We start from the raw sequence: 24,880 nt of genomic DNA, 5'->3' as shown, positions 1-24,880 counted from the left end.
TGCACCTGAAGACAATACCACCATAATGCACTGTATTCAGAGTTAAAGTAGGCCTACTTGCTGAGGCCTGCACGAAGACAATACCACCATAATGCACTGTATTCAGAGTTAAAGTAGGCCTACTTGGTGAGGCCTGCACGAAGACAATACCACCATAATGCACTGTATTCAGAGTTAAAGTAGGCCTACTTGCTGAGGCCTGCAGGCCTGAAGACAATACCACCATAATGCACTGTATTCAGAGTTAAAGTAGGCCTACTTGGTGAGGCCTGCACCTGCACGAAGACAATACCACCATAATGCACTGTATTCAGAGTTAAAGTAGGCCTACTTGGTGAGGCCTGCACGAAGACAATACCACCATAATGCACTGTATTCAGAGTTAAAGTAGGCCTACTTGGTGAGGCCTGCACGAAGACAATACCACCATAATGCACTGTATTCAGAGTTAAAGTAGGCCTACTTGGTGAGGCCTGCACGAAGACAATACCACCATAATGCACTGTATTCAGAGTTAAAGTAGGCCTACTTGGTGAGGCCTGCACGAAGACAATACCACCATAATGCACTGTATTCAGAGTTAAAGTAGGCCTACTTGGTGAGGCCTGCACGAAGACAATACCACCATAATGCACTGTATTCAGAGTTAAAGTAGGCCTACTTGGTGAGGCCTGCACGAAGACAATACCACCATAATGCACTGTATTCAGAGTTAAAGTAGGCCTACTTGGTGAGGCCTGCACGAAGACAATACCACCATAATGCACTGTATTCAGAGTTAAAGTAGGCCTACTTGGTGAGGCCTGCACGAAGACAATACCACCATAATGCACTGTATTCAGAGTTAAAGTAGACCTACTTGCTGAGGCCTGCACGAAGACAATACCACCATAATGCAGCACAGTTAAAAAAGTGCTTTGAATAAGATCCTTTTTGACTGACATTGAAAAACAAGATTTGTTCCTAAAATAAAAAACCCAATTTCAAATTCAGTTTCTTGGTCAAGTTATTAAATGTGGCGTTTAAAATTCAGCTTTTCATCTAACCAAATCCCAAGTTACTTACAGGTAACACTATCAATTTGCTGGCCTCACATCTGAACGTGACTCCACCTGTCTACTTTCAGAGAAGAGAAAACCATACATTTACTCTTGCTTGCATTAAAAGCACACGTTTCAATTGGAAAAAGTTGATTTTGAACAGCATCTTGGTGTCATCAGCATACTTATGAAGATTTGCACTCAACAGTCTTCCCTATATCATTTATATACAGTGTAAAAAAGGATCGGACCCAACAGAACCCAACAGAACTTCCGCACTCAACAACCCGGTCGCATTTCGCTTCGCTCCACAGGTAGTATCACATTTTCATTTCATTTCATTACAGTACAACGGCTTGATTTGTTTGATCGTAGCTAGCTACATAGCTAGCTACATAGCAGTCTTTGTATCAAAGATAATTGTGTAGTCTAGAGCGATTTCCTAGGTTAGCTAGCCAGCTATTGTCGTTCTTTTAACGCAACGTAACGTAATCAACACTGCTAGCTAGCCAGCTAGCCCCATAATAGCACACAGTAGAAACTATTACACTCAACGGAACCTTGATTAGTGTAGTGTCAACAACGCAGCCACTGCCAGCTGCCTACATAGTCAACAACGCAGCCACTGCCAGCTAGCCTACTTCAGCAGTACTGTATCTTTTAATAATTTTAGTCAATAAGATTCTTGCTACGTAAGCTTAACTTTCTGAACACTCGAGACGTGTAGTCCACTTGTCATTCCAATCTCCTTTGCATTAGCGTAGCCTCTTCTGTAGCCTGTCAACTATGTGTCTGTCTATCCCTGTTCTCTCCTCTCTGCACAGACCATAAAACGCCCACACCGCGTGGCCGCGGCCACCCTAATCTGGTGGTCCCAGCGCGACGACCCACGTGGAGTTCCAGGTCTCCGGTAGCCTCTGGAACTGCCGATCTGCGGCCAACAAGGCAGAGTTCATCTCAGCCTATGTCTCCCTCCAGTCCCTCGACTTCTTGGCACTGACGGAAACATGGATCACCACAGACAACACTGCTACTCCTACTGCTCTCTCTTCGTCTGCCCACGTGTTCTCGCACACCCCGAGAGCTTCTGGTCAGCGGGTGGTGGCACCGGGATCCTCATCTCTCCCAAGTGGTCATTCTCTTTTCTCCCTTACCCATCTGTCTATCGCTCCTTTGAATTCCATGCTCGTCACAGTTACCAGCCCTTTCAAGCTTAACATCCTTATCATTTATCGCCCTCCAGGTTCCTCGGAGAGTTCATCAATGAGCTTGATGCCTTGATAAGCTCCTTTCCTGAGGACGGCTCACCTCTCACAGTTCTGGGCGACTTTAACCTCCCCACGCCTACCTTTGACTCATTCCTCTCTGTCTCCTTCTTTCCACTCCTCTCCTCTTTGACCTCACCCTCTCACCTTCCCCCCTACTCACAAGGCAGGCAATACGCTGACCTCATCTTTACTAGATGCTGTTCTTCCGCTAACCTCATTGCAACTCCTCCAAGTCTCCGACCACTACCTTGTATCCTTTTCCCTCTCGCCTCATCCAACACTTCCCACACTGCCCCTACTGGATGGTATCGCGCCGTCCCAACCTTCGCTCTCTCTCCCCGCTACTCTCTCCTCTTCCATCCTATCATCTCTTCCCTCTGCTCAAACCTTCTCCAACCTATCTCCTGATTCTGCCTCCTCAACCCTCCTCTCCTCCCTTTCTGCATCCTTTGACTCTCTATGTCCCCTATCCTCCAGGCCGCCTCGGTCCTCCCCATCCCGCTCCGTGGCACGACGACTCATTGCGAGCTCACAGAACAGGGCTGGGCAGCCGAGCGGAAATGGAGAAAACCTCGCCTCCCTGGGACCTGGCATCCTTTCACTCCCTCCGCTCTACATTTTCCTCTTCTCTCTCTGCTGCTAAAGCCACTTTCTACCACTCTAAATTCCAAGCATCTGCCTCTAACCCTAGGAAGCTCTTTGCCACCTTCTCCTCCCTCCTGAATCCTCCTCCCCTCCCCCTCCTCCCTCTCTGCAGATGACTTCGTCAACCATTTTGAAAAGAAGGTCGACGACATCAGATCCTCGCTTGCTAAGTCAAACGACACCGCTGGTTCTGCTCACACTGCCCTACCCTGTGCTCTGACCTCTTTCTCCCCTCTCTCTCCAGATGAAATCTAGCCTCTTGTGACGGCCTGCCGCCCAACAACCTGCCCGCTTGACCCTATCCTCCTCTTTCTCCAGACCATTTCCGGAGACCTTCTCCCTTACCTCACCTCGCTCATCAACTCATCCCTGACCGCACTGTATTCCGTCTTCAAGAGAGCGAGAGTTGCACCCCTTCTGAAAAAACCTACACTCGATCCTCCGATGTCAACAACTACAGACCAGTATCCCTTCTTTCTTTTCTCTCCAAAACTCTAGAACGTGCCGTCCTTGGCCAGCTCTCCCGCTATCTCTCTCAGAATGACCTTCTTGATCCAAATCAGTCAGGTACGACCCTGCCTCACACAGGAAGCGGCGCAGGTCCTAATCCAGGCACTTGTCATCTCCCGTCTGGATTACTGCAACTCGCTGTTGGCTGGGCTCCCTGCCTGTGCCATTAAACCCCTACAACTCATCCAGAACGCCGCAGCCCGTCTGGTGTTCAACCTTCCCAAGTTCTCTCACGTCACCCCGCTCCTCCGCTCTCTCCACTGGCTTCCAGTTGAAGCTCGCATCCGCTACAAGACCATGGTGCTTGCCTACGGAGCTGTGAGGGGAACGGCACCTCAGTACCTCCAGGCTCTGATCAGGCCCTACACCCAAACAAGGGCACTTTCATCCACCTCTGGCCTCCTCGCCTCCCTACCACTGAGGAGGTACAGTTCCCGCTCAGCCCAGTCAAAACTGTTTCTGCTCTGGCCCCCAATGGTGGAACAAACTCCTCACGACGCCAGGACAGCGGAGTCAATCACCACCTTCCGGAGACACCTGAAACCCCACCTCTTTAAGGAATACCTAGGATAGGATAAAGTAATCCCTCTCACCCCCTTAAAAGATTTAGATGCACTATTGTAAAGTGGCTGTTCCACTGGATGTCATAAGGTGAATGCACCAATTTGTAAGTCGCTCTGGATAAGAGCGTCTGCTAAATGACTTAAATGTAAATGTAAATGTAAACATTGAGCCCAGGGGAACTCCTTTTGTAAACCTCCAAAACCCAGCTTTCAGACCCTCCTGTGCTACACACTGTTCTGTCAGAAGGATTTCATATTCAAACAGCTGGCAAGCTGATGTTCAAATCAAATATAACTTTATTAGTCACACGTGCTGAATGAAACAGGTGTAGACCTCACAGTAAAATGCTTACTTACAAGCCCCTTAACCAACAATGCAGTTTTAAAAAAACTAATAATTAAAGAGCAGCAGTAAATAACAATAGCAGGGCTATATACAGGGGGTACCAGTTCAGAGTCAATGTGTCAATGTGCAGGGGCCACGGAGCGAGGTTTTTGAGGTAATTATGTACATGCAGATAGGGATATTGAAGTGGCTATGCATAAATAATAACAGAGTAGCAGCAGTGTGTGTGTGGGGGGTCAAATAGTCTGGGTAGCCATTTGATTAGCTGTTCAGGAGTCTTATGGCTTGAGGGTAGAAGCTGTTTTGAAGCCTCTTGGAAAAACGGTATCGGTTGCCGGTGCTGTAGCAGAGGGAACAGATGACTTGGGTGGCTGGAGTCTTTGACAATTTTTAGGGCCTTCCTCTGACACCGCCTGGTATAGAGATCCTGGATGGCACGAAGCTTGGCCCCGGTGATGTACTGGGCCGTACGCACTACCCTCCGTAGTGCCTAGCAGTCGGAGGCTGAGCAGTTGCCATACAAGGCAGTGATGCAACCCGTCAGGATGCTCTCGATGGTGCAGCTGTACAACCTTTTGAGGATCTGAGGACCCATGCCAAATCTTTTCAGTCTTCTGAGGAGAAATAGGTTTTGGATTTTGGCCCTAACTCATAGGTTTACTCCAATATCTATATCTTTTTTTTTACATTCCATGTAGACAAACAATTGACATCTTGATTTTAGATTTTTACTTTCAAAATCTACAAGTGATACTGTTTCACAGAACTTTTTGAAATTGGCAGATTTTTTTGGGCTGATTTAAGATAAAACTTCAACCCTGTTACGGTCCACACAGAGACACTGTACTTCTGGAAACACCTACAGCTAAGGCACATGCCCTGGGGTCTGGACCACCCGTTTCATCAGATATCCCTGGGGCCTGGACCACCCATTTCATCAGATATCCCTGGGGTCTGGACCACCCATTTCATCAGATATCCCTGGGGTCTGGACCACCCGTTTCATCAGATATCCCTGGAGCCTGGACCACCCGTTTCATCTGATATCCCTGGGGCCTGGACCACCCATTTCATCTGATATCCCTGGGGTCTGGACCACCCATTTCATCAGATATCCCTGGGGTCTGGACCACCCGTTTCATCAGATATCCCTGGGGTCTGGACCACCCGTTTCATCAGATATCCCTGGGGTCTGGACCACCCGTTTCACCAGATATCCCTGGGGCCTGGACCACCCGTTTCATCAGATATCCCTGGAGCCTGGACCACCCATTTCATCAGATATCCCTGGGGTCTGGACCACCCGTTTCATCAGATATCCCTGGAGCCTGGACCACCCGTTTCATCAGATATCCCTATGAAGATCATTGAACACTATGGGAAAGGAGACAAGGTCTCATATTATAATAGACTCTACTCAACCTTAAGTCTCCAATCAGATTGCATGGGAAAATACTTTATTTAACCTTTATTTAACTAGGCAAGTCAGTTAAGAACAAATTCTTATTTACAATGACTGCCTACCCCGGCCAAACCCGGACGACGCTGGGCCAATTGTGCTCCGCCCTATGGGACTCCCAATCACAGCCGGATGTGATACAGCCTGGAATCGAACCAGGGTGTCTGTAGTGACGCCTCAAGCACTGAGATGCAGTGCCTTAGACCGCTGTGCCACTCGGGAGCCATATGGACATATCCTTCACAGATGAGGAATGGCAAAACATACTGAGGTCCAATAAGACACGAAGACCGTTGCAAGGGAGCTGCGGTCAAGGCTATCTCCGTTGACAACCATCCACAGGTTCTACTGGACTCTCCTGACTGCTGGGGATGCAACCAGGACAGAGGCACCTTGGTTCACGTGTTATGGACATGCCCACATTTACAACAGTTCTGGATGACTCCCTTTGGCCATAGACTGTTCCCTAGACTGTTCCCCAGACTGTTCCCCAGACTGTTCCCCAGACTGTTCCTACTCTCCAATCCCTCTGAACTGAAACAGAATGTCACCCTCGCTGCCTTGTTTTCGTCCTAACCAACTCACTTTTTTTTTGTGACCCCAAACTTTTGAACAGTAATGTATGCCCAGGCCGTGAGCAGAGCAAAAGGCCCAACCCCAACTAATGCACCCCCCCCAAGTCCCATCCTGCACCTAAAAGGTATGTATCAGAAGCTCAACATGCTCTGCTCACACTCCCTTTGGCCCTAGACTGTTCCCCAGACTGTTCCCCAGACTGTTCCCCAGACTGTTCCCCAGACTGTTCCCCAGACTGTTCCCCAGACTGTTCCCCAGACTGTTCCCCAGACTGTTCCCCAGACTGTTCCCTAGACTGTTCCCCAGACTGTTCCCCAGACTGTCACCCTCGCTGACTGTTCCCAGACTGTTCCCCAGACTGTTCCCAGGCCGTGAGCAGACTGTTCCCAACCCCAGACTGTTCCCCTGTTCCCATCCTGACTGTTCCCTCAGACTGTTCCCTAGACTGTTCCCCAGACTGTTCCCCAGACTGTTCCCCAGACTGTTCCTGTTCCCCAGACTGTTCCCCAGACTGTTCCCCAGACTGTTCCCCAGACTGTTCCCCAGACTGTTCCCCAGACTGTTCCCTAGACTGTTCCCCAGACTGTTCCCCAGACTGTTCCCCAGACTGTTCCCCAGACTGTTCCCCAGACTGTTCCCTAGACTGTTCCTACTCTCCCTCTGAACAGAACGTCACCCTCGCCGCCTTGTTTTCGTCCTAACCAACTCACTTTTCAGTCTCAGTCAGGCCTTTTTTAAATGACCCCATTTCTATGAGTAGAAAATGTATTTTTCCTTCCGTCCTTTTCTTGTCGGCTAGGTTCTCTGTTCAGTTGGAGCTCTCAGCGTGGCAAAACAACACGGGGGATTGTAAAACAAAACTACCCTGCTCTGTTCCTGCAAAACTATACCCCCCACCCCCCAAATAGAAGAGCCATGACATTGATCCAGTACAGGATGTGCTAATGGTTAAGACTGCTACATATGAACACATTTGATACAAACTGATTAAGCACATTCAAAACGTTTGAGTTAAGGTGGGCTAGCCAGCTATGCAATATTTCAGACCCCTCCCAACCTCAGATAGCAGGTTGATGCTTGTCATGATTCTTGTCCTGGAGGCAAAACAGAGCCGTTTCCCCTTCGATAGATCAGCTGCAAAGTCCAAATTGGCTACAGTGAATTCGGAAAGTATTCATACCCCTTCACTTTTTCACACAAGAACCCAAAATGACAAAGCGAAAACGGGTTTTTAGAAATGTTTACAAAAAATAAGTATTCTGACCCTTTGCTATGAGTCTCAAAATTGAGCTCAGGTGCATCCTGTTTCCATTGATCATCCTTGAGATGTTTTCTACAACATTATTGGAGTCCAGCTGTGGTAAATTCAGTTGATTGGACATGATTTGGAAAGGCACACACCTGTCTATATAAGGTCCCACAGTTGACAGTGCATGTCAGAGCAAAAACCAAGCCATGAGGTTGAAGGAATTGTCTGTAGAAAACATGATTTTGTTGAGGGAAGGGTACCAAAAAATATCTGCAGCATTGAAGGTCCTCAAGAACACAGTGGCCTCCATTATTCTTAAAATGGGTTTGGAACCACCAAGACTCTTCCTAGAGCTGGCCGCCCGGCCAAACTCAGCAATCGGGAGAGAAGGGCCTTGGTCAGGGAGGTGATCAAGAACCTGATGGTCACTCCGACAGAGCTCGAGAGTTTCTCTGTGGAGATGGTTGTCCTTCTGCAAGGTTCTCCCATCTCTGCAGCACTCCACCAATCAGGCCTTTATGGTAGTGGCCAGATGGAAGCCATTCCTCAATAACACACTCATGACAGCCCGCTTGGAGTTTGCCAAAGTGCACCTAAAGGACTCTCAGACCATGAGAAACAAGATGCTCTGGTCTGATGAAACCAAGATTGAACTCTTTGGCCTGAATGCCAAGCACCACACCTGGAAGAAACCTGGCACCATCCCTACGGTGAAGCATGGTGGTGGCACCATCCCTACAGTGAAGCATGGTGGTGGCACCATCCCTACAGTGAAGCGTGGTGGTGGCACCATCCCTACAGTGAAGCGTGGTGGTGGCACCATCCCTACAGTGAAGCGTGGTGGTGGCACCATTCCTACAGTGAAGCATGGTGGTGGCACCATTCCTACAGTGAAGCATGGTGGTGGCACCATCCCCACAGTGAAGCATGGTGGTGGCACCATTCCTACAGTGAAGCATGGTGGTGGCACCATTCCTACAGTGAAGCATGGTGGTGGCAGCATCATGCTGTGGGGATGTTTTTCAGCGGCAGGGACTAGGAGACTAGTCAGGATCAAGGGAAAGATGAACTGAGCGAAGTACAGAGAGATCCTTTCTAGGGAGTTTTTCCTAGCCAACGTGCTTCAACACCTGCATTGCTTGCTGTTTGGGGTTTTAGGCTGGGTTTCTGTACAGCACTTTGAGATATCAGCTGATGTACGAAGGGCTATATAAATACATTTGATTTGATCCTTGATGAAAACCTGCTCTAGAGCGCTCAGGACCTCAGACTGGAGCGAAGGTTCACCTTCCAACAGGAGAACGACCCGAAGCACACAGCCAAGACAACATAGGAGTGGCTTCGGGAAAAGTCTCTGAATGTTCTTGAGTGGTCCAGCCAGAGACCGGACTTGAATCCGATCGAACATCTCTGGAGACCTGAAAATAGCTGTGCAGCGATGCTCCCCATCCAACCTGACAGAGCTTGAGAGGATCTGCAGAAAAGAATGGGAGAAACTGCCAAAATACAGGTGTGCCAAGCTTGTAACGTCATACCCAAGAAGTCTGCTGTAATCGCTGCCAAAGGTGCTTCAACAAAGTACTGAGTAAAGGGTCTGAATACTTATGTAAATGTAATATTTCATTTTTATTAACAAAATTAAAATAATTGCTAACATTTCTAGACCTGTTTTTGCTTAGTCATCATGGGGTATTGTGATGTCATCATGGGGTATTGTGATGTCATCATGGGGTATTGTGATGTCATCATGGGGTATTGTGCATAGATTAATGAGGAAAATAACAAATGAATCCATTTTAGAATTAGGTTGTAATGTAACAAAATGTGGAAAAAGGGGCAGGTGTCTGAACTTTCCGAACACACTGTATGTTGTCAAAAATCATACAAACACAAGTTAAGATCAAAAAGCAAATTTAAGGTTAGAAATGAGAGTTAGCAGTGTGGTTAACAATTAGGTTTAAAATCAGATTTTATGACTGTGCCAGCTAGTGAGCACTCTGCAGCGCTGCCTCCAGAACAACATTCAAAACTAAGAATGCTCTCCCGTCTTGACCCCCCCCCCCCCTCCTTATCAAGTTGTGTTGACAGAATGCTAATATTAGTTGAAATAAAAGTTACACTACCCAAAATATACTCAATTTGTGGAAGGACCCACACACTCGGTCCTCAGCCCTAGGCTCAATGCCAACAAGGTATCCACACTCACTATGTCCTCTGTGTGCTGTTCTAACCCATCTATGAAAGGGTGTGATGCACTCTTGGTTGGAATGAGGTCCATGTCCATCTCAGCTTTTCTCTTCCTTGGAGAAAAGGTCAGTGGAAGGTCTTTATCCTGTGGAACATGGGCCTTCATATCCAGCAGCACGCTTCTGAGCTGTGAAGACAGGTCAGTCACGTACTGTTCCTCTTGGAGATGATAAGTGAGTTCTGTGATCTCTTTAAGATATCCTGCACATTGCCTCCGTAACCGCAACAGCTTCCTAGAGGACCTCTTCTTTCCTCTTCCAGATGGACCTTCGTATGGACGGTCAATGTTGGAGTCTCCGGTGGCCCGCTTGGTCTTAAACATGACATTTCTTATGTCACTGTCAGTGGGGTAATAGCGCCTGCGAGTAGGTGGAGGGGGCTGCTCTCCATGGAAAAGCTCTTCCACTACAAAGGTGTTCAGATGACACTTCATTTCAGTCATCTTTCTCACACCAGACAGAGTCAGCTGCTCAATCTTCTCTCTCAGCCTGACATCTACAGCTTCCCTAACATGAGCTGCCTGTTGGAGAAAGAACACATGGGTTTATCATAAAGAGGTCAGGGGGTCACTTAACCAACACTCTATTATATAGGTTCTATAGTTATATTTACCTCGCCAACAACTGCATGTGAGCTGTGCTCAGAGAGGGAGGGGAACCTGACACAGTAGACAACCTCTGCCTTCACGGAGCTGGGCGTTTCACTTAGTGCTGCCTTCAGAGTTTGGGAGGCCTCCTTTTTAGAGCACACTGTACTTTCCTCAATCTAGACATGAAAAAGGGGTATTTGTTACATATGTACTGGTACTATGTACGGTGTTAGGCTGATTCACACAGACAGTCCAATTCTGATCTTTTTTCCCCCCACTAATTGATCTTTTGACCAATCAGATCAGCTCTTTTGCCCATAATTGGAAATGGGCTGCCTGTGTAAACACGGCCTTAGACTTTGACCAACTGTAGGCGTAGACGTTAAAACCTTTTCATATTTACCTTAAAATCAGGAAAGCGAATAATGTGGGCGATGTTTATTATAGCCTTGCAGTCCACCTTTTTGGTATTTTGTACCAGTTTCCGTTTCTGTAGAAAGGTATGGTCTTCAAGCTATGGAAGATATGATAATAATACATTTGACTTTTATAGCAAAACATTTAATAATAGTAAAAGAAATTGACTGACAGTACCAGTTAAAAGTTTGGACACAGCTACTCATTCAATTTGTACTATTTTCTACATTGTAGAATAATAGTGAAGACATCAAACCTATGATATAACATGTATGGAATCACGTAGTAACCAAAAAAAGTGTTAAACAATTCCAAATATATTTTTGGATTCTTCAAAGTAGCCACCCTTTGCCTTGACAGTTTTTGTACACGCTTGGCATTCTCTCAACCAGCTTCACCTGGAATGCTTTTCCAACAGTCTTGAGTTCCCACATATGCTGAGCACTTGTTGGCTGCTTTTCCTTCACTCTGCGGTCCAACTCATCGCAAACTATCTCAATTGGGTTGAGGTCGGGTGATTGTGGAGGCCAGGTCATCTGCTGCAGCACTCCATCACTCTCCTTCTTGGTCAAATAGCCCTTACACAGGCTAGAGGTGTGTTTGGTCATTGTCCTGTTGAAAAACAAATGAGTCTCACTAAGCGCAAACCAGATGGGATGGCGTATCGCTGCAGAATGCTGTGGTAGCCATGCTGGTTAAGTGTGCCTTGAATTCTAAATAAAATCACTGACAGCGTCACCAGCAAAGCATCCCCACACCATCACACCTCCTCCTCCATGCTTCACGGTGGGAACCACACATGCAGAGATCATCCATTCATCTACTCTGCGTCTCACAAAGACACGGCGTTTGGAACCAAAAATCTCCAATTTGGACTCAGACCAAAGGACAGATTTCCACCGGTCTAACATCCATTGCTCGTTTTTATTGGCCCAAGTAAGTCTCTTCTTCTTATTGGTGTCCTTTAGTAGTGGTTTCTTTGCAGCAATTCGACCATGAAGGCCTGATCCACGCAGTCTCCTCTGAGCAGTTGATGTTGAGATGTGTCTGTTACTTGAAGTTTGTTATGCAATAATTTGGGCTGCAATTTCTGAGGCTGGAAACTCTAATGAACTTATCCTCTGCAGTAGAGGTAACTCTGGGTCTTCCTTTCCTGTGGCAGTCCTCATGAGAGCCAGTTTCATCATAGCGCTTGATGGTTTTTGCAACTGCACTGGAAGAAACTCAAAGTTCTTGACATTTTCCGAATTGACTGACCTTCATGTCTTAAAGTAAAGATGGACTGTCGTTTCTCTTTGCTTATTTGAGCTGTTCTTGCCATAATATGGACTTGGTCTTTTACCAAATAAGGCTATCTTCTGTATACCACCCCTACCTTGTCACAACACAACTGATTGGCTCAAACGCATAAAGAAGGAAAGAAATTCCACAAATTAACTTTTAACAAGGCACATCTGTTAATTGAAATTTCCAGGTTCCAGGTGACTACCTCATGAAGCTGGTTGAGAGAATGCCAAGAGTGTGCAAAGCTGTCATCAAGGAAAAGGTGGCTACTTTGAAGTATCTCAAATATAAAATATATTTTGATTTTAACACTTTTTTGGTTACTATATGATTCCATATGTTATTTCATAGTTTTGATGTCTTCACTGTAATTCTACAATGTATAAAATAGTAAAAATAAAGAAAAACCCTGGAATGAGTAGGTGTGTCCAAACTGTCAACTGGTACTGTTTATAGCACTTTTCTAGACACCCAAAGCTCTTTACAGTGTACAGGGAAACTCACCACCCTAACCCCACCTACATACTCTTGCAATAAGTGCCATGGCCTCTTTAGTGACCACAGCGTTAGGACAACCCTTTAAAGTCCCATCTTATTGAGGAACATTCCACTGTTAGTACTTCAACATGATTCTAATGAAATGTTATATAAAGTGTGTGGTGTAAAGGACAGTGATCCGTCTATGAACTTACTTCCTTCTTGTCTCTTTCAGCAGCATATTTCTCTTTGGCTTTTGTCTGTCTGTCTTTGCCCTGGTGGCATTCATACGTCTTTGTGCCAACAACTTGAAACGGAACACCATTGAACGGGATACTTTTACTCTCCCAGCTGAGTTTTTTCCGTGCCAAAGGCTGTGCATCTGTTAAAAAGGTCAACAATATGATATATTACTATTAGAATGATAGGCTTGTGGAGGAAACTAACAAAGTTGCTCTCTGTCAAATAACTCATCTGTTCTTGAAAATGGATCCCTTTATGCTGATGATGCAATAGCAATTTTGAGGCAATAAAGTTGAGCATCGTTGACATGGCAGCATTGGTTGCTGCAACCAATGTACTCTTAAGGAGTGTAGGTGAGTCTACCATTACTCTTTAAGGTCAAAGGACCTTATACACTACACGATAAAATAAAAAAATTGGACACCTGCTCGTCGAACATCTCATTCCAAAAATAATGGGTATTAATATGGACTTGGTCCCCCTTTTCCTGCTATAACAGCCTCCACTCTTCTGGGAAGGCTTTCCACTAGATGTTGGAACATTCCTGCTATAACAGCCTCCACTCTTCTGGGAAGGCTTTCCACTAGATGTTGGAACATTACTGAGGGGACTTTCTTCCATTCAGACACAAGAGCATTAGTGAGGTCGGGCTCTGATGTTGGGCGATTAGGCTCGCAGTCGGCCTTCCAATACATCCCAAAGATGTTCGATGGAGTTGAGGTCAGGGCTCCGTGCAGGCCAGTGAAGTTCTTCCACACAGATCTGAAAAACCATTTCTGTATGGACCTCTTTGTGCATGGAAGTATTTAGGGGAATATTCAGGAGAGTATTCAGGAGAATATTTAGGAGAATATTCAGGAGAGTATTCAGGAGAGTATTCAGGAGAATATTCAGGAGAGTATTCAGGGGTATATTTAGGATTGGAAACTTTCCGTGGGGATTATATGCAAATGAACATTAATACCATTTAAATGTAGATGTGTTTTGCATTGGATGTATTTACCATATCATATGGAGACAGAAACATAAACCTTTTACCTCATCAGTAGATATAATTACAAATGATTAAATCCTTCCAATAGAAATAAAAAACAACAATTTAGTTACAAATTGAACTTTAATTAAATGAGTTGACTCTTCACATGGGATGATTTCACTGAACAACAAAAGGGAATATTGAATGATCCATCGCATCTCCCAAAAACGTTTTCAACATACATCTGTAAAATGATAGTCTAGAAACTTTGGTTGTCTTCCTCTCAGGCTTCCATGTCTTCTCCTTGGACCTCCTCAATGTCCACCTCTTGAACATCAGACTCTGAGGCCTCATCTTCACTGTCACTTTCCAACCGTGTTGAGGATGGCTCGTTGTCAGGCTCAAAAAGTCTCAAATTTGTCCGGATGGCCACACATTTTTCAACCCTTGTATTGGTCAGCCTGTTGCGTGCTTTGGTGTGTGTGTTCCCAAACAAGGACCAGGACCAGTTGCGCTCTGAGGCGGCTGATGTTGGTGGGATTTTTTAGGATGATGGAGGCAACAGGGGAAAGAGCCTCAGATCCACAATGTCCCTTCCACCAGGTGGCTGATGAGATATGTTGGCACGGCTGCCATATTGCATCTCCATCCCAAAGCCCTTGCTTGGAAGTGTACTTCACTAGACTGCCAAGAACATTACCCTCATCCAGGCCAAGGTGGCGAGACACGGTAGTGATGACACCATAGGCCTTGTTGATCTCTGCACCAGACAGGATGCTCTTGCCAGCATACTTGGGGTCCAACATGTACGCTGCGGCGTGTTTGGGCTTCAGGCAGAAGTCTTCACACTTTTTGGTGTATTTCAGAACTGAAGTTTCCTCTGCTTGGAGCAACAGTAAAGTGGGCAGGGCAGTACAGATTTAATCTCTTACATCTGCAGGCAGAGTTTGAACATCAGACTGCACGGATTGAGGGAGACAATGCCATCCTATGGTTACCGCTATAGGTTTCAAGGGTTTTGGGCGGCTAACCACTCTCCCCAAATACATCATTCAGGAGGATCCTCTTGGTGGGGCTGTCCATATCGGCAGACTGTGATATGGCCATTTCTTGGAGAGACTCCTTCCCCTCCAGGAGACCGTCAAACATGATGACAAAACCACCCCAACGGGTGTTGCTGGGCAGCTTCAATGTGATGCTCTTATTCTTCTCACGTTGCTTGGTGAGGTAGATTGCTGCTATAACTTGATGACCCTTCACATACCGAACCATTTCCTTGGCTCTCATTGTTTTCAGTGCCATGATGTCCTTGATGAGCAGATTCAATGCATGAGCAGCACAGCCAATGGGTGGGATGTGAGGGAAGGACTCTTCCACTTTAGACCAAGCCGCCTTCATGTTCGCAGCATTGTCTGTCACCGGTGTCTTCTGTGGTCCAAGGTCATTGATGACTGCCTTCAGCTCATCTGCAATGTAGAGACCGGTGTGTCTGTTGTCCCTTGGGTCTGTGCTCTTGTAGAATACTGTGCAAAAGAGTGCTATTTTGTTAATTTTTTTTTGCACTGTTTGTAACTTTTTTTTTTGTACTTATTTTGTACATAATGATGCTGCTACCGTCTCTTATGACCGAAAATAACTTCTGGACATCAGAACTGGGATTACTCACCACGAACTGGAAGAAGATTTCTCCTTTAACGAGTCCAACGAGAAAGATATACTGCTCTCCCGGGAACAGGCCCAAATCCCCGTCATTTGGTGAAGAAAAGACAGAGGAAAAGAGGACGCGGATTGGGCTTCCTTTTGAGAATCCATAGGCCAGCGAGTAAACTCCCACTGCATCAATTCTACTTGCGAACATGCATATTGGAAAATAAAATCGATGACCTACGATTATCCTACCAACCGGACATTAAGAACTGTAATACATTACGTTTCATCAAGTCTTGGCTGAACGACGACACGGATAATATAGAGCCGGAGGGATTTTCAATGCGCCGGCAGAACAGAGAAGCTATGAGGGGTGGGGTTGTGTCTTTTTGTCAATAACAGCTGGTGTGCGATGTCTACTATTAAGGTATTGCTCACCTGAAGTACTGAGTACCTTATGATAAGCTGTAGACCACACTAACTATCTATATTATTCGTAGCCATCTATTTACCAGCACAGGCCAATGCTAGCACTAAGACCGCACTCAACTAACTCTATAAGGCCATAAGCAAACAAGAAAATGCTCACCCTGGAGTGGCGCTCCTTGTGGCCGGGGGCTTTAATGCAGGCAAACTTAAATCGGTTTGACCAAATTTTTACCAGCATGTCACGTGTGCAACCAGAGGGGAAAAAAAACATCCAATAGTCAAAGGTATATGAAATACAAATGGTATAGAGAGAAATAGTCCTATAAATACTATAATAACTACAACCTAAAACCACTTACCTTGGAATATTGAAGTCTCATGTTAAAAGGAACCACCAACTTTCATATGTTCTCATGTTCTGAGCAAGGAACTTAAACATTAGCTTTTTTACATGACACATATTGCACTTTTACTTCTCCAACACTTTGTTTTTGCATTATTTAAACCAAATTGAACATGTTTCATTATTTATTTGAGGCTAAATGGATTTTTATTGATGTATTATATTAAGTTAAAAATAAGTGTTCATTCAGTATTGTTGTAATTGTCATTATTACAAATAAATAAACATTTTCCAAAAATGTTAAATCGTCCAATTAATCGGTATCGGCCTTTTTTGGTCCTCCAATAATCGGTATCGGCGTTGAAAAATCATAATCGGTCGACCTCTAGGCCAAACACACCAAGACAGTCGTGAAGAGGGCACGACAAAACCTTTTCCCCCTCAGGAGACTGAAACTATTTTTCATGGGTCCCCAGATCCTCAAAAAGTTCTACAGCTGCACCATCGAGAGCATCCTGACCGGTTGCATCACCGCTTGGTATGGAAACTGCTCGGCATCTGGCCATAAGGTGCTACAGAGGGTAGTGCGTACGGCCCAGTACATCACTGGGGCCAAGCTTCTTGCCATCCAGGGCCTCTATACCAGGCGGTTGTCGTGGAATTATCAGAATATGTTGGTAACATTTGTAAGATGTTTAATATTCATCAAATGTGTGTAAGTTACTTCTCATAAGAATGTATTTTGTTGTACTATAGTGGTGGCCATTGGCAGTTATCTGTTCTATGTCAGGACTAAGTTGCATGGGCCACATGAGAGGGGAGAGGTCAAAGTGTAATCATGTGTAAACATATCTTATACTCCCTAACTTTCCCAGTGGGGAAAGGAGGGGTTGCAGTGTCTGGAATCATTCTATGCTCCCTCTAATGTTGTTTCTATCTTAACCTATAGCCTCACTCTCCTCTCCGTGAGTTTGTCCTCTGATGGGTTGTATATAAATGACAATTTGATATATGCCTGTTGATATGGAGGATTTGGTTTATGGTTTCTGGGGTTTGGGAAAGGAGACAAAGCTGAACGATGAATTATGTCTAGGCTGTCTGACTATGGGTGTCTTTGCTATTAAAGGAACTCAGTTGCATTGTAAAGGGGCTCTCAGAGAATTCACTGGGAGACACTGAATTTATCTGAGAGTCACAGGATTGTGATAAGAGCTCATATAATTAAAGATGGACTTTTATAACTAACTCTGACGTGTGTGTGTGTGGTTTGCTCCCATGATTAGGTAAATAAGAGGAAATTTCCACGACACGGTGTCAGAGGAAAACACAAGCCATAAAAGACTGCTGAACAATTAATCAAATGGCCACAGGACTATTACATTGACCACCTCCCATTTGTTTTGTACACTGCTGCTACTCGCTGTTTATTATCTATACATAGTCACTTCACCCCTACCTACATGTACAAATTCCCTGTAACCTCTACCCCCACACACTGACTCAGTACTGGTACTCCCTGTATATAACCTCCACACTGACTCTGTACTGGTACTCCCTGTATATAGCCTCCACACTGACTCTGTACTGGTACTCCCTGTATATAACCTCCACACTGACTCTGTACTGGTACTCCCTGTATATAACCTCCACACTGACTCTGTACTGGTACTCCCTGTATATAGCCTCCACACTGACTCTGTACTGGTACTCCCTGTATATAGCCTCCACACTGACTCTGTACTGGTACTCCTGTATATAACATTGACTCAACACTGACTCTGTACTGGTACTCCCTGTAGACTCTGTACTGGTACTCCCTGTATATAGCCTCCACACTGACTCTGTACTGGTACTCCCTGTATATAGCCTCCACACTGACTCTGTACTGGTACTCCCTGTATATAGCCTCCACACTGACTCTGTACTGGTACTCCCTGTATATAGCCTCCACACTGACTCTGTACTGGTACTCCCTGTATATAGCCTCCACACTGACTCTGTACTGGTACTCCCTGTATATAACCTCCACACTGACTCTGTACTGGTACTCCTGTATATAGCCTCCACACTGACTCTGTACTGGTACTCCTGTATATAGCCTCCACACTGACTCTGTACTGGTACTCCCTGTATATAGCCTCCACACTGACTCTGTACTGGTACTCCCTGTATATAGCCTCCACACTGACTCTGTACTGGTACTCCCTGTATATAGCCTCCACACTGACTCTGTACTGGTACTCCCTGTATATAACCTCCACACTGACTCTGTACACTCCCTGTATATAGCCTCCACACTGACTCTGTACTGGTACTCCCTGTATATAACCTCCACACTGACTCTGTACTGGTACTCCTGTATATAGCCTCCACACTGACTCTGTACTGGTACTCCCTGTATATAGCCTCCACACTGACTCTGTACTGGTACTCCCTGTATATAACCTCCACACTGACTCTGTACTGGTACTCCCTGTATATAACCTCCACACTGACTCTGTACTGGTACTCCCTGTATATAGCCTCCACACTGACTCTGTACTGGTACTCCCTGTATATAGCCTCCACACTGACTCTGTACTGGTACTCCCTGTATATAGCCTCCACACTGACTCTGTACTGGTACTCCCTGTATATAGCCTCCACACTGACTCTGTACTGGTACTCCCTGTATATAGCCTCCACACTGACTCTGTACTGGTACTCCCTGTATATAGCCTCCACACTGACTCTGTACTGGTACTCCCTGTATATAGCCTCCACACTGACTCTGTACTGGTACTCCTGTATATAGCCTCACACTGACTCTGTACTGGTACTCCCTGTATATAGCCTCCACACTGACTCTGTACTGGTACTCCTGTATATAGCCTCCACACTGACTCTGTACTGGTACTCCCTGTATATAGCCTCCACACTGACTCTGTACTGGTACTCCCTGTATATAGCCTCCACACTGACTCTGTACTGGTACTCCCTGTATATAGCCTCCACACTGACTCTGTACTGGTACTCCCTGTATATAGCCTCCACACTGACTCTGTACTGGTACTCCCTGTATATAGCCTCCACACTGACTCTGTACTGGTACTCCCTGTATATAGCCTCCACACTGACTCTGTACTGGTACTCCCTGTATATAGCCTCCACACTGACTCTGTACTGGTACTCCTGTATATAACCTCCACACTGACTCTGTACTGGTACTCCCTGTATATAACCTCCACACTGACTCTGTACTGGTACTCCCTGTATATAGCCTCCACACTGACTCTGTACTGGTACTCCCTGTATATAACCTCCACACTGACTCTGTACTGGTACTCCCTGTATATAACCTCCACACTGACTCTGTACTGGTACTCCCTGTATATAGCCTCCACACTGACTCTGTACTGGTACTCCCTGTATATAACCTCCACACTGACTCTGTACTGGTACTCCCTGTATATAGCCTCCACACTGACTCTGTACTGGTACTCCCTGTATATAGCCTCCACACTGACTCTGTACTGGTACTCCCTGTATATAACCTCCACACTGACTCTGTACTGGTACTCCCTGTATATAGCCTCCACACTGACTCTGTACTGGTACTCCTGTATATAGCCTCCACACTGACTCTGTACTGGTACTCCTGTATATAGCCTCCACACTGACTCTGTACTGGTACTCCCTGTATATAACCTCCACACTGACTCTGTACTGGTACTCCCTGTATATAGCCTCCACACTGACTCTGTACTGGTACTCCCTGTATATAGCCTCCACACTGACTCTGTACTGGTACTCCCTGTATATAGCCTCCACACTGACTCTGTACTGGTACTCCTGTATATAACCTCCACTGACTGACTCCCTGTATATAACCTCCACACTGACTCTGTACTGGTACTCCTGTATATAGCCTCCACACTGACTCTGTACTGGTACTCCCTGTATATAGCCTCCACACTGACTCTGTACTGGTACTCCCTGTATATAGCCTCCACACTGACTCTGTACTGGTACTCCCTGTATATAGCCTCCACACTGACTCTGTACTGGTACTCCCTGTATATAACCTCCACACTGACTCTGTACTGGTACTCCCTGTATATAGCCTCATTATTGTTATGTTATTGTGTTAATTTTTATTTCAGTCTACTTGGTAAATATTTTCTTAACTCTTCTTGAACTGCACTGTTGGTTAAGAGCTTGTAAGTAAGCATTTCATGGTAAGGTCTACACTTGTTGTATTCGGCGCATGTAACAAATAGTTTGATTTGACATGATCAGAATTGACTGTAGCAACATATAAAGCGCCCACAAGCTACCAGTGGCTGAAAACACAATTGCAGCGGGATGTACGAGTGACGAATTTCCGGGCAAGGATGGTCCATTTAAAATGAATTCCTTCCTCCCTCGCCCTGCAAGTGTAAACTCGTCAGACGTCATGATAAGTCATCAGAAGTGTCCACTTAATTTGAGGGCTGAGGGGAGAGTGTGTTTTGAATGCAGCCTTTATTGTACAATCACCGACGAAGTGGCTTAGACTTCGGCTTGCCTCTAGAACAAATGTTGTGCGCCCGAACAACAGACCGAAAGGGTAAACCAGACACGTCTTCGGGGCTATAAAGCAGAAGCGTCCCTTTAGAATGGTAGTGAGAGAAAATCCAGTCGCGGGTAGTGGGAGCGGATGGAAGTAGCGGAAACTGGGCCGACATTCTGCTAATTTTGTCGTCGATGAAACATCCGATCTCAATACATTTTTAATGTCCCAAAAGTACAATATGTTACGAGCACAGTGCGCTAAGTTTTATAGACTTGAAGCTTTGCCGAAGTTTAAAGAAATTGCGTTTAGGAGTGCAAGGTCGAATTGAGTTTGTGCTTGGCTTTGCCCACTATGCTCATACTGTAAACAACACAGATGAACTAACGTCGTTTTGGAAACATTTTTTTAAACGAAAAAGCCAAAATGTCATAATATATGCACGAATTTTCCAAACTGTTCGGCTGGGAAGAATCCCTGGTTCATCGTCCGTGCTTCAGCTGATGACACTGAACATGGAAAGACCCACTGAGACGGGCAAACCCCACTCCGTTGCCAGCAACATTGCATAGCAATATTGCCCCCCCAGAAATGGCCAGTGTATCATTAGCCGTCACGTAAGTAACTTAGTTATTTCAACAGTAATTAATGAAAATGTCTAATTTATTGGGCTAGTGTATCATCAGCTTTAGGTCATTTTAGATGAGTAGCAAAAGTAAGCTACTAGCTACCTAATGTTAGCTATTTAGGCTATGTTATGTTTTTAAAGGTAACTTACCCTTTTGCCCAAAACTTTTGTCCTTTCTCAATGTTATGAATTTCAGTGACGTTTCCAATTCTTGTTCCCGAATGTATTTAGTTATTTCGTCCTCAAACTTGAACTCGAGGTATGCCATTTCGAAAATATGGCGTTTTCCACCATAGATATTAAGCAGTGTACTAGCACAGTTTCTAAACCTAGAGACGCAACATCGCGATACTTCCGGGAACGCTTGCGGACCAGGACGAAGCCTCGATCACACCAACAGTTTTCCCCTCCCCCGTTTTGGAACCAAGAAGTACATTCATTTCCGATTTAACGCTGTGTATGCATTACAGTATTGCTGAGGCAGTTGTGTGGCGTATTATATATATATATATATATATGAGAGAGAAATGTCCTTGTTTTTGAAAGAAAAACAAAACATTTTGTCCATTAAAATAACATCAAATAGATCAGAAATACAGTGTAGATGTGTAATTGATTCAAACTACATAATAGTAGGCTGATACACAGCCAATACAGTAGGTGGCAACATGCCCCTAGAACAATTGTTAGAAGAACAACAATAACAACATTTGGCCTCACACTCCAGAACAGTAGGTGACGCCAAGTGGTTTGTGCTGATTGTACGGCGATTGTGACAGCCTGGTTAATTGGTGTCCCTTGACAAGGCAAGAACAAGATGTATGTCAGGAGAAGTGCAGTATTATCTTGACTTGGAAATGGAGGAGGAATGGAGGGAAAATGAGTGGCAGAGGAGGTCTAAGAGAGAGATGGAGGAAGAGGGTCAACTTGAGTCAGGTAAAAATGGTGGGGGAAAAAGGAGGTGGTGAAGTTATCGGAGCCCGAGGCGTGCACCGAGAGTCAGGATAAAGATGAGTCTGTGACAGCAGGAGTGAAGTTTTTGGAGAAAGTGGACGCCTGCCTTTTGGCTGATCCATTTGTGGTTTCAGGGTGGGTGAAAACGGAATTGGGTGCTGTGGAATCGGTGAGGGTAACCAGAAGTGGTCTTGTGGTAATTGTATGTGTTTCTGCTGGTCCGAGGGAGCAGGCGCTCCACGTTAAACGAATGGGGACAAGAGGTGTGAATTGTTTTGCTCTCAAGAAAAGGGCGCCATTGAAAGGAGTGATTACTGGGGTAGCGGTAAAAGCTGACCAACTGAAGGGGAAGATTCCCGGTGTTCGTGATGCTCGTCGTTTGATGCGTGAGTGGAGAAACAGAAGAGTCATTGTCTGTTCTTTTGAGTTTTGATGTTGAGTCTGCCCGACAAAGTGCTGTTAGGATATATGTTTTCCTGTACGAACTTTTGTGCCGGTTACATTACGTTGTTTCAGGTGTCAAGCTTGTGGGCATGTGGCAGCAGTGTGTAGGAGGGAGGTACCTATGTGTGCAGAAGGGCATGAGACAAAGAAATGTGTAGCATTGGGGAAAGTAGTGGTATATGTTAATTGTAGCAGTGCCCATTGGGCTGGGGATCAGAAATGTCCCGTGCGAGAGAGGCAGGTTGAGGTTTCCAGGGTTAGAGTAGTGCAGAAGTTGTCATACACTGAGGCAGTGAAAAAAGTAGAGGAAGGGGGAGGGATCCTGAGAGGAGTGGTGTGAATAGTAGATCTGTACCAGTACAGAGGGATAAACCAACAAGTGATATACAGTTGAAGTCAGAAGTACATACACCTTAGCCAAATACATTTAAACTCAGTTTTTCACAATTCCTGACATTTTAATCCTAGTAAAAATTCCCTGTTTTAGGTCAGTTAGGATTACCACTTTATTTTAAGAATGTGAAATGTCAGAATAATAGTAGAGAATTATTTATTTCAGCTTTTATTTCTTTCATCACATTTCCAGTGGGTCAGAAGTTTACATACACTCAATTAGTATTTGGTAGCATTGCCTTTAAATTGTTTAACTTGGGTCAAATGTTTCAGGTAGCCTTCCACAAGCTTCCCACAATAAGTTGGGTGAATTTTGGCCCATTCCTTTTGACAGAGCTGGTGTAACTGAGTCGGGTTTGTAGGCCTCCTTGCTCGCACACGCTTTTTCAGTTCTGCCCACAAATTTTCTTGTAGGATTGAGGTCGGGGCTTTTTGATGGTCACTCCAATACCTTGACTTTGTTGTCCTTAAGCCATTTTGTCACAACTTTGGAAGTATTGGGGTAATTGTCCATTTGGAAGACCCATTTGCGACCAAGCTTTAACTGATGTCTTGAGATGATGCTTCAATATATCCACATAATTGTCCTCCCTCATGATGCCATCTATTTTGTGAATTGCACCAGTCCCTCCTGCAGCAAAGCACCCACACAACATGATGCTGCCACCCCCGTGCTTCACGGTTGGGATGGTGTTTTTCGGCTTGCAAGCTTCCCCCTTTTTCCTCCAAACATAACGATGGTCATTATAGTCAAACAGTTCTATTTTTGTTTCATCAGACCAGAGGACATTTCTCCAAAAAGTATGATCTTTGTCCCCATGTGTAGTTGCAAACCGTAGTGGTGGTTTTGGAGCAGTGGCTTCTTCCTTGCTGAGTAGCCTTTCAGGTTATATCGATATTGGACTCGTTTTACTGTGGATATAGATACTGTTGTACCTGTTTCCTCCAGCATTTTCACAAGGTTCTTTGCTGTTCTGGGATTGATTTTCACTTTTCGCACCAAAGTACGTTCATCTCTAGGAGACAGAACGTGTCTCCTTCCTGAGTGGTATGACGGCTGTGTGGTCCCATTGTGTTTATACTTGCGTACTATTGTTTGTACAGATGAACGTGGTAGCTTCAGGCATTTGGAAATTGCTCCCAAGGATGAACCAGACTTGTGGAGGTCTGCAATTTTTTTTCTGAGGTCTTGGCTGATTTCTTTTGATTTTCCCATGATGTCAAGCAAAGAGGCAATGAATTTGAAGGTAGGCCTTGAAATAGATCCACAGGTGCACCTCTAATTGGCTCAAACTATGTAAATTAGCCTATCAGAAGCTTCTAAAGCCATAACATAATTTTCTGGAATTTTCCACGCTGTTTAAAGGCACAGTCAACTTAGTGTATGTAAACTTCTGACCCACTGGAATTTTGATACAGTGAAATTGTTGGGAAAATGTATGTGTGTCATGCACAAAATAGATGTCCTAACCGACTTGCCAAAACTATAGTTTGTTAACAAGAAATTTGTGGAGTGGTTGAAAAATGAGTTTTAATGTATGTAAACTTCCGACTTGGAGTTTTGGCATTTTATAGCAATCGTTATCAACTGTTCTGCAGAGATGGAACGTAAAGTCGCAGAA

General features: G+C 45.1%; 1 protein-coding gene across 2 annotated transcripts; it reads right to left on the bottom strand.

The window, feature by feature from the left end:
* Positions 1-4,305: 4,305 nt before the first annotated feature.
* On the bottom strand, positions 4,306-21,832 carry LOC135564766 (uncharacterized). 2 transcript variants are annotated; one of them, XM_065010783.1, is made up of 6 exons: positions 21,618-21,832; positions 12,886-13,052; positions 10,896-11,006; positions 10,516-10,668; positions 9,863-10,423; positions 4,306-5,746 (listed from the first exon to the last, which is right to left on the bottom strand). In XM_065010783.1, the coding sequence occupies exons 1-6, from the start codon at positions 21,733-21,735 to the stop codon at positions 5,684-5,686; spliced, it is 1,173 nt and encodes a 390-aa protein (XP_064866855.1). In that variant the 5' UTR covers positions 21,736-21,832; the 3' UTR covers positions 4,306-5,683. The 2 variants fall into 2 exon arrangements, with proteins under 2 accessions (XP_064866855.1, XP_064866854.1); XM_065010782.1 differs by lacking the exon at positions 4,306-5,746 and having other exon boundaries at positions 9,259-10,423; positions 21,618-21,830.
* Positions 21,833-24,880: the final 3,048 nt, after the last annotated feature.

Source organism: Oncorhynchus nerka, linkage group LG26 (genome assembly GCF_034236695.1).
Source record: "Oncorhynchus nerka isolate Pitt River linkage group LG26, Oner_Uvic_2.0, whole genome shotgun sequence".
NCBI classification, from domain to species: Eukaryota; Metazoa; Chordata; class Actinopteri; order Salmoniformes; family Salmonidae; genus Oncorhynchus; species Oncorhynchus nerka.
Note: the sequence above shows the minus strand (reverse complement) of the source record. Positions and strands in the feature narration are given on the sequence as shown.

What these genes read in the sequence shown, in the direction of transcription:
- LOC135564766 (XM_065010782.1), bottom strand. Translation starts at nt 21,735, where the DNA reads ATGGCATACCTCGAGTTCAAGTTTGAGGACGAAATAACTAAATACATT. An exon ending in CAAAAGTTTTGGGCAAAAGG is followed by an intron (nt 13,053 to 21,617) that starts GTAAGTTACCTT and finishes CCTTTTTAACAG; the next exon opens with ATGCACAGCCTTTGGCACGG. An exon ending in TTCGCTTTCCTGATTTTAAG is followed by an intron (nt 10,669 to 10,895) that starts GTAAATATGAAA and finishes TTTCATGTCTAG; the next exon opens with ATTGAGGAAAGTACAGTGTG.